We start from the raw sequence: 9,940 nt of genomic DNA, 5'->3' as shown, positions 1-9,940 counted from the left end.
CCCCCCCAGTATAACAATCCCCCCCAGTCTCAATACCCTGATATCCAGCCTCGCGAAACGCAACCGCTCCAGTCCAATTCGCTTCAAGACTCAAAGCTTCTCCTCCTAACCAATTACACCGAGAATCTCGATCTCCATACATCATAGCGACTTTCACGCCCTTGTCGAGTAAAAAAACTCGAGACTTTTCATCCCTGAGGTACGAATCGCATCGCCGGCTGACGAAATTGAAATTTTGGGAGACGAGGGGCGAGGAAGAGGTGAAATTCACGGGCACGCCGAGGGATTGTTGTACCCATTCTTGATTKAAAAAAATCCTATGAGATTTCGAGGTGGGAAAGGTTCGGGATTGAAATGTGCGATATCATAGACGCTTCGATTGCTTGCGGTATTGAAGGGTCCGTCGATGACGGATATAGCGCAGGTAATGAGGGCGGTTATGCAGGCTGTGTTGACTTGTGAGTTGAGACTGAGGGTTTCTGGGTCGTGTAGATCTCCTAGTTGTCTGCATTGGAGGATTTGGTCGCGGCAGCCGTTGTTTTTGAAGTAGGAATCTTTGGCTTCGTTGAATGCTTCCTTGGAGATGATTTGGAGGTTGTATGTGTTGTTGTATGCCATGTCCGCGTACCATTCGGCTTGATACAACATATCTGCACAGCCATTCGACCAGCCGATGGTGTCGATGTCGAGGAGGATGTAACCTTTTGGAAGCTCGCCATCTCTTATTTTTTTATATTTTGCCGTTCAAAGTACTCGGCAGTAGAAGGTACAAAGAACCCTCGGTATGAATTCCCCCAAAGGGAGACTCGTTTGTCTTGGGTTTGATATTCAGGAAAGCTCCCGAACCACGCCTGGGAAAAGTGCCAACAGATCCGAGCCGCGATGGCTGAGTTCGGCGCAGTTCTATCAGATCTTTGGCTTGGGAAGGTACCGTAGAGGAAAGTCTGGTTCTCAGCTGGAATATGGCCATTGTGTTCTTCGAAAGACATGATATCAGGACCCCCAAGAAGATTCAGAAGTACTGTTGACAAGAGCATCGTAGGAATAGCCAGCACCGGTAGGTTGATCGACGTAGAGCATATTCACATACTCATTCCAAGAGTACGGATTGGCTCGAGTGCTATTCGAGTCTGGAAGTATGGTCCATGGTCCTCCGCCCTGGACCGCTCCATACATGGAAGATTGCCCTGGGCCACCGGCGAGGTATATTGCTGTCTGCGCATTGTCGGGTTGTTGATGAGCTGGAAAGTACCAAAAGAACATGGAAATATTGTAAGGCTCGCCTGGTAGGACATTGGACAGGGAGGATGCGGGAAGATGGACGTAGCCAGAGAAGCCGCGGGTCTTCGTCTCACAGATGAAGGTCTCCTTGTAGGTGATTGAAATTCCATTTCCGCCGGGTACCTGTATGGTGGTCGTGTTTTGAGGGGTTGGCGGATATTCCTGCAAGGATGCATGCTGCTAGAAGGGGGATAAGGAGACAGGAAGATAGGTAGCCCATCTTGCGAACAATGAAACGCCTGCAGGTGATGAGAGAATTAAACGAAATAGAACGCTTGCCGTTCAGCGAGATGTTGTAGCGCCCGCGAGCAGGAATGCTCTATTACCATTTTGTATTTCTATTGAGGTACTCTTTTGGACGAAGCCTCCTTTTGCAAATTTGAAGGCGTCTGCATCCTTGATTTTGCCTAAGATAGTGTCTACAAGGTCGCCGAGCGGCTGAGACCTGTAATATTACAGCTCTTATTTTGTTTCCATTATATCTGATGGCGATGGTCCCCGTGTCCTCGCTCCTGGTTCATTGAGATGTCAGACAGCGGTGGAATTCCCATGTGGCTGTTTCATTAACCCCTTACCTGAAGGGACGAGGCAACGCACTTGACCTTAAAGTCCGACTTGGCATTATCAGAAGACATGAGATATCGATCTGTTTTCCAAGAAATGAATGCTGTATAACATTCGAAATCTACTAAAAGATAGCGACGATATTCGGAGGACTAGCCACGCCTCCAGGGACATTATTCGGTTTCGAGACGACAAAAAAGCTATATCTGTTCAGCTGCTTGCAAGTCGCGGCCAATTTCTCGAGATCAAAGAGTTCTCCTATTGGCATGCCCCAGCCGGCCAACATGACCTCGTGTAATGCATAGTCTTTCTGCGTTGGCCAGGCTTCCCTAGATTTTTGAAATATCGGAGTCAGTTACATCTAATACTGTCTCCGTTAAAGACAAAAGACTCACCAGCTTGGATGATCTCCAGCACAAGCCGAAAAATTATCGAAGAGAAACTCCATCATAGCCTCACTCTGCTCCACTCCAGTAAAAGTCAAAGGTTGCTTCGCTCGGTGCATCTCAATCTCCTCTCTGGACAGTTTCCCATGTGCATCCAAATACCCACTCCTCAGGATCAGAATATCCCCAAATTTTATCTCCGTCCCTTGGTCCTTTGCAACTTCCCGAAGCGTCTCGGCACTAATAGACCCCGTCTCAAAAGCCTTATGTTCCCTACCATTCCTAACCCGCCAAGCGTGATAATCAAGTAAAATCCCTCTCCCAACAATCCCCTTCTCAGCCCAAGCCCCAATCCCATTCACATTCGTTTTTGACACGCCATTCGTCCCATGAATTTCATCCAGCGTTACACCATTATAAAACACTTTTTCCTTTTGATACCCGAAATGTCGCAGCCCGTCCCACTGACTACTTGATTGCGTGTTGAAAGTCCAGACGTCGTCGTTTACGATTCGGGGGGGTTTTTGGTAAATGTGTTTTGTGAAGGATTGGCGGCCGAAGAAGGGGATGTCGGTTTGGGCATCGAGGGGCCAGTCGAGGTTTATGCGGATTCCTGTGCGGATTTCTGATGATGCGGCTGATTTGACGACTTCGTCGGTTAGGCGGTTTAGAGTGCCTAATTGGTCATCTTTGCCGTATCTTATTAAAAAATGTCAGTTGGAGGCTGGCTGTTTTTTTTTTTACTTGGTTGTGGTTGTGGTTGTGGTTGAGCTTACAGGCCCCAGGCGTTGTGGTGAGGACCGTTCTTGTCCAGTGGCAGATCGGAGAATTTGGGGGTCTTGATGGACATTATCGACACTTTTGTAGAATGGTAGGAGAAGGTTACCTAACTATAAGCAACGGCGGGTTGGATACTACATTATGACGAGGTCAATCAACCCCTCCTTGACGTGTAGCGAAGTCGCATGTCGTGATGGAAGTGGAGACGGACGCTCTTGACCCGAGATCGGGAGGAAAGGAAAGGTGCAGTCTTGGCAAAGAGTCTTCTCTTCGTTCTCCGCAAAGTACATCACACATGTCATACACACTCACATAGGATGTGATACAAGCCGCCTTCAAACTACCACGCAGACAAAGATGGTGGCCGCTGACCAACATCCCATTCCGCGGGATCTGGACCCATTTCAAATACCAAGCTTCCACCACTACTCAGCTCCTCATGACTGAGCCAGCTTCGATCCAGCTGCTTTCCATTAAAGCTCACAGATTGAGGATAGTAGCTTGTCTCCGAGAGCCCTGGTGCCGATATATACAAAGACTTCTCAACCGCAGTGCCCGAGAACAATTTGATGCGCAGGGATGAGAAACGCGGCGCTCCAAGCAGATAGATCGGTTGCGATGCTACCGGGTATAGACCGATGAGGTTGAAAACCAGCCAGCTGGGAAGAGCACCGCCGTCGATGTTTCCTGGATAGCCGTTACGTGCATCAGAGTAGAATGTATCTACGGTCGCTCGCGTTTGATTGGCCGTCTTCCAGTGGTGCTTTGGGATGTAGTTGTACAGAAAAGGTGTGGTAAAGGATGGCTCATTACCTGCGAAGCATCAGATCAGCATCTCAAGACTAAAACCATCGAATAATGGGACTTACCGGGATTGAACAAGGCACTGCCGGCATCATTGTTCGCGCCGACACTCGTACCATAACCTGGCAAGAAACTAACGTCGAGTCTCTGAATAAACTTCTCATCTCCACCCATCAGTTCAATGACCTTGGCCATGTCATGTGGAGCAACACCAAACGCCGTCTCCCAGACTTTCGCCTCGTAGATATCATCGGCCCAGCCACACCCGCCGCAGCTCAGAGGATCATAAGCAGTGAAATTCCATTGCCCATCACTATTTCTCGCGGCCGGAAAACCCGAGAATGTCGTGTTGGATGTGTTTGAGATCGAGGGGACGAAGAGGGAAGTATTAGCTTCTGCACTCCATTGATTCTGCCACCAGCTAGACCGTTGCAGGAATCTCTCCACATCAACCGCAGAGGCGTGGGGGAGGGACTTCGCCATGCTGTAAATCGCATGATCATTCTGCGAGTACTCCACCCCGCGAGAAATACTCCGAGTGTGGTTACGAGTGATGTAGCCTAGACGGAGATAATCATCCAGAGCACCTCGACCTTCTTTCGTGGCTCCGTCAAAGGCTGCGGTATCCACATTTCGACTCGGGAGATCATCTGCGTCTTKGAGCAAAGCATTGTAAGCCTCCTGCCAATCAATATCGGCGTGTAATTCGCCGCCGCCGTCTTTTACGTAGGCATCTACAAGCACCATATCTGCGTGGCTGCCGCCTTGTACTCGACCGTTCCAATTGGCGATGCGGCCCGCGGGGAGGTATCCGTCGTGTGTGAAGATGGAGATGAGGCCTTTGATCACCCGCGAATATGTCTCCGTGTAGAGTAGGTGGTAGAGCGGTAGGAGAGACCTGTAAGTATCCCAGATAGTGTAGTGATCGTCGTAGTACGGGTGTTTCTCATCGGTCGTCCAGTATGGATTCTCATTTGTTTTGTCAGTTGGCATTAAACCAGTCTGATATAGTGCAGTGTACAACATTCTCTTCAAAGTAGTGTTCTGGCTGGTGTCGGATCCATCGTCTAGCACCTCAATCTTGCTCAAAATCTCATCTTCCCATTCTTTGCGGGCCTGTTCAACCACGTCGTCAAAAGTCAGAGATAATGGTAGCTCATTTTCCACGCTCTGACATGCTTGAATGGCACTGATGTAAGAAATACCGACTCGAGACTCAACAATTCTTTCGGCTGTTGCGTTGTTTCCAGAAGGCGTCCAGCTGAAGAGTGCTCCAATTCCCATTCCGCTTCCTGCGTAGGCCTGGACGGTTGGGAAAGACCTTGGCACAGGACGAGCAGTGAAAGCAGGAGGAAGCACAGGGTCATACGGCCAGCTGAAGGTTCCGGCTCCTACCACACCATTGTCGGTGTTCTGCGTCACGTACGAAGATGTTGGCGCGAGGTTGGAAGAGACCGGGACGGAGAAGTTGCCACAAAAGTACAGTGTGTGAGATTCGGGCTGGCTCCATCCACCTTTGTATGTCGCCGACCCGTGGTATGAAGGCTGTCCGTTTGGAGAACTATCAATGTGGAGAGTGCCGTGTAAGAACTTCTGGGAGTATGCTTGGTTGCCGTAGCCCGGGAGAGCATGCGTGAGGTCTACCAGAACATGGAGATCTTCAGACGATGGGACTTCGGCAGCGTAATCATTCCCCGAATCCGAGAAACTGGCATTGTCGGATCTTGAAGTAGGGCTGGTTCGATATCTCATGAGACCAGAATGTTTGGAACCTGTTATCTCAATTCCAACGCCATTCAAGAGGGTCGTAGTGAACAATCCAACACTCGCCTTCTCCAACTGCATTGATCTGTTCTGCCAGTAAGTAGTGTTGTCTCCCAGATTAACAAGACTCAAGTCGCCCAGAATCGGCATCTGGGATATCAGACCATAGGTGGGAACGCCACCGGATCCAGAGACATGTGTCATTGAGACAGCAGTAACATTCCCGAGGGGTGAATAGCCTGCATTGCAGTCCACAGCGCTCCCGTTTGGTAATCCGAGGTAAGATGTATCGATCCCGGGTTTGGCCATACTCCACGGAAGACTCGCACCTGGGAAAGAGTTCCCGCCTGCAATGGCGGATCCTGGAATTGATCCCACAGTACCAATGAGAGGGTCGACATAGTTCGACAGTCGTTCGGCAAAAGCAACATGGTGGATTGATGATGTTATGAGAGTGAAGGAGACGAGACTCGCCATTCGTGACGCCATGGTTCGATGTAAAAAAAAACACAATCACTTACAGTTGATACTCGGCGATGTATAAGACCAGACGTCGGCTACGGAGATTGCAGTGGGATCATGCGGTCAGGTGAAAGATTGCAAGCGGCAGTAGTAAAGCAGCCTGAATACGGAAAATGTCCGGAGGTCTCAGAGCTGGGGCAAGGCGAGGTGGAGGAAGACGAACTTACGAGGATGATCCTAGGGTTATTGCCGGTCAGCCGGCTTCTACAGACCCAAGTCCTAATCAATTTGAATCAAGTCCAATCAAGTTCAATCAATATATTGGAAGGGTCCTGCGGAAAATCTCTCACGTTCACGGTACATCTTTTTCCCCCAACATCGGCCCATCAAAGTGTCGAAATCACCGCGAATCATGGCAGATCAGCAAGAGGCATCGTCATCACGAGTAGTCGAGAGTAGTAGCACGCTCGGTACAAATCCCTCCCTTGGAACAACTACAATCCTCCACTAACACAATTCATAAGCATCATCACATGAAGGAGAATCCCCAGCAGCAGAACCTCAGAAAAAATGCGCCAGCTGCGGCAAAGTGGAGACAGTCACAGATCCAGAAGAACAACCCGTATTGAAGCACTGCGCCAAATGTCACACCACACTATATTGCTCCCGAGATTGCACCAAATCGGATTTCAAACAGCATAAGAAAGTCTGCGCCAAGCAGGCACAAGCTTATGCTGAAAGTGCGGATTTCAAACCCAGTGCTCCTAGGAGGGCGCCGCCGAAGGAGAACTTTAGAGGTGGTTTGCAGAAGTGGCAGTTTGACACGTGAAAGAGGGATCTTTGGATATGAGGTCGCGAGGTCTTGGTCTGCTGAGGGGAGAGTAAGCGGGAACTCGCCAGAATGCGCTGCGAGTGAGATGGTAGCAAGCGTGTGCAACGGCGGGGAGGATTACTGCACATCATCAGATCCCGGCCTATCACACTGGAGACGTGTGGGATCTGGATTACGGAAAGTTTGGGGTGTCATACCATCAACAACGAGGCCTCTATCCGTTTACGATGCTGCGCTACAGCCTCTCCTTATCTGTCGATTGCTTCGCTGTAATCCGAGGAACATCTACCCGTTTCTCCGCTCCGGTTATTCCATCACTAGTATTCTCAGCCGCCATCATTTCCAAGCTCTTCCCAGCATTCGTGGCAGTGACAGCCACTTGATCATCCTCACCGTGATGATGATGCTCGTGAAGATCCCGGTGGTTGGGAGCCAGACCATCCTCAACTGTGCCCTCTCCCGTCTCTTTCCCCCTCAGATGACTTCTTGCCTCTTCGGTCTTGCCATCCGCAGAGTTTTTGCTCTTCTTCAAAATACTCCACCCGCCATGCCACCCCACCCAGCCATCCTCCCACGGACCGCGCATCAGGACAAAAATCAGTGCAACACCTATACTCCCAACACTGTAGCTCCCACTTGCAATCCATCCGGATTCTTCGTACAGACGTGACCCAACGGAAGTTCCAGTCAATTGTCCAAAAAACGTAGCGACCATGAAGCCTGTATTGATTCTATTGCGTCCCCTATCGTAGCGATGATGATTAGCAAAGAGCTCCAGTCTTCACAGCTCATCTAATACAACACTCACTTCGGCTCAACGGCAAAAATAGAAGATCTCATAGCCACCGTACTTGAAATCATCCCAAGATCCGCAAAGAAAGCCTGCAGAATCGGACCAGCGACAGTGAAAGTTCCAGTATACGTTCCAATAGTAATTCCCACAAGACACCAAAGAATTCCCAACACGACACTAAAAAGCGGAACAAACCGATCAATCACAAGTCTTGCGTAAACCGGACTGCATAACATTCCCGAAATTCCAACCAAAGCGAAGAGCCCAATCACCAGAGGATTATAATTGTATGGCGCTCCAGAGAGGAGAAAAGTGAGCGTCGTCCAGAAATTGGTAAAAGTAGCGGAAATGAAGAAACTTATCAAACTCGCCTGGACCAGCACGGGATGTTTCGTGAACATGACGAGGATCGACCAGAGCATTTTGAAGTAGTTCAGTCCACTGGGGTTGGTGGAGGGATAATCAGKCATGAATAGCCATAGGAGGATGAAAATCAGGTATTGCAGACCCACGGAAAGCCAGTAGATGGTTCGCCAGGAAGTGTATTGCGTTACAATCCCAGACAATAGCCTTGCGATGAGGATACCCATTGAAAGACCACTCCCGACAATCGATAATGCGGTTGCTCGACGTTCCGGAGGCGCGAGATCGCCTACTAGCGGCATCATGAGTTGGGGTGTGACGGTTGTTACTGCGATGATGAATTGAATGGCACTGAAGACTGCCAATGAGCTCGTTACACAGAGTCCGATACTTTTGACAAGTCAGTCAGCGTCTCAAAGATAAAGATTGGGTAGGAAATACTTTACCACATGGTCGCTGTGAAGAGGACTAGACTCAACACAAATGGTCTTCTCTTGAATAAATCGCCCAGTGGGCAGAGGAAGAGCAATCCAACGGCATAGCCAGCTTGGGCGAGCGTAGGGATGATGCTCACATGAGCGTAATCCACTCCAAACTCTTCGGCAAGAATGTTGAGGATAGGGTGGCTGTAATATAGATTTGCAACTGTAATTCCTCCAGCGAATGAGAAAATTAAGTTCAGTGCCGTCGAGAATTTGGGAGGTTTCTCCGCATCCCATCGACAATTTGGAGGTGTCCATGTTATGATAGTGTATGCCCGTTTCCAAATTGACGGTCTCCCAGTATCTTGAGAAGGACTTGGTTGCTCAGACTCATTGCTTGTTAAGCTTAAAGTGGTTGTTTGCTGTTTCTCAGTGGCTCCGAGATCGGCATCCGCCGATAAGTTCTTGTCGATGTCGTTTCCCATTGTCGAGATCGAGATCTGCACGCTGGGGATAGAAAAATGAACTATAAATCGTGATCGATATACATACCGCTCCAACCAAGTAATGTGTTAGATGTTGAGGGATTGTAATTAATGTGCGGTGTGTAGATCATGGTAGCAAGGCCGATATCTACCCCGAGATACGGTAGTACATTAGTAGAACTATTGCCGTGGAGTACGGTGGACTTTTAGCGACTTCCCTGCAACAACGCGATCTAATATAGCTTAACGCCACTAAGTGGAGTAATTTCACACCTYGCTTATTGATTTAATTGCCCGTACAATTATATATAATAAACGTCGTTATTTGCTTATATGTGTGTAATATTACCGTCCCGTTATTACTTAGTTACCGGTCCTAATATATAACGGGTTTCGGTTACTTATATCTTACTTTAATGCTGCTATTATGCATATGCTTCTACTAGTAACTTATTGTACGCGTAAGAGTAATATTTATATACTATAAGACTCTTCTCTCTACCCTTCTACCGTCTCCCCTAGTCCTCCTAATAACTACTACATTTAATACTCTAATTAGTACTCTTACTACCTATCCTTCCCTCTTTGCTCTATTCTACCTCTCCGTATAATAACCGAGAAGGAAGTTCGCCGCTTCGGTATAGGCGACGTCGACCTATAGGATATATACTACTCGTYRGACGATAATAGTAATCTATACCTTRTAGTTAACGACGATAATATAAGTAAAGATAATCGCCTTGCCTAGACGAGACTAACTAGTATAATCTAGCTTAAGACTAGTAGCCTCTATATTACTAAGGAATAGGCGGAGATAATCGATRCGGMGAGTAGCTACGCCCCGAAAATTAAGAAGACCTAGGACCCGGCGAAGTAGATAATRCTTAGAGACCGTAAGAATACTATAGACTCGATAATTATCTAGAGCCGGTTAGTACAATTACTTCTAATTAAGATCCGAGCATCCTTACTAATAGATTCGTAGCGGTAATATTATTAACTAG

At 48.3% G+C, this 9,940-nt stretch overlaps 4 protein-coding genes; 1 reads left to right on the top strand and 3 right to left on the bottom strand.

Annotated features, from left to right (window-relative positions):
- Positions 1-1,969: 1,969 nt before the first annotated feature.
- RCC_02135 (uncharacterized protein) lies at positions 1,970-3,081 on the bottom strand (the record flags this gene model as incomplete). XM_023767418.1 has 3 exons in its annotated part: positions 1,970-2,174; positions 2,241-2,930; positions 3,008-3,081. 3 exons carry the CDS (start codon positions 3,079-3,081, stop codon positions 1,970-1,972), a joined length of 969 nt encoding a protein of 322 aa, XP_023623186.1.
- Positions 3,082-3,351: 270 nt separating this feature from the next.
- On the bottom strand, positions 3,352-6,068 carry RCC_02134 (uncharacterized protein; the record flags this gene model as incomplete). XM_023767417.1 has 3 exons in its annotated part: positions 3,352-3,824; positions 3,881-4,471; positions 4,592-6,068. The coding sequence occupies 3 exons, from the start codon at positions 6,066-6,068 to the stop codon at positions 3,352-3,354; spliced, it is 2,541 nt and encodes an 846-aa protein (XP_023623185.1).
- Positions 6,069-6,453: 385 nt separating this feature from the next.
- RCC_02133 (uncharacterized protein) lies at positions 6,454-6,870 on the top strand (the record flags this gene model as incomplete). XM_023767416.1 has 2 exons in its annotated part: positions 6,454-6,511; positions 6,566-6,870. The coding sequence occupies 2 exons, from the start codon at positions 6,454-6,456 to the stop codon at positions 6,868-6,870; spliced, it is 363 nt and encodes a 120-aa protein (XP_023623184.1).
- A 238-nt stretch (positions 6,871-7,108) lies between these two features.
- Positions 7,109-8,936, bottom strand: RCC_02132 (related to dityrosine transporter; the record flags this gene model as incomplete). XM_023767415.1 has 3 exons in its annotated part: positions 7,109-7,616; positions 7,682-8,419; positions 8,476-8,936. The coding sequence occupies 3 exons, from the start codon at positions 8,934-8,936 to the stop codon at positions 7,109-7,111; spliced, it is 1,707 nt and encodes a 568-aa protein (XP_023623183.1).
- Between the last annotated feature and the right edge of the window lie 1,004 nt (positions 8,937-9,940).

This window comes from Ramularia collo-cygni (genome assembly GCF_900074925.1).
Source record: "Ramularia collo-cygni strain URUG2 genome assembly, contig: RCC_scaffold02, whole genome shotgun sequence".
Taxonomy (NCBI): Eukaryota; Fungi; Ascomycota; class Dothideomycetes; order Mycosphaerellales; family Mycosphaerellaceae; genus Ramularia; species Ramularia collo-cygni.
This window is presented reverse-complemented; position numbering and strand designations above follow the sequence as displayed.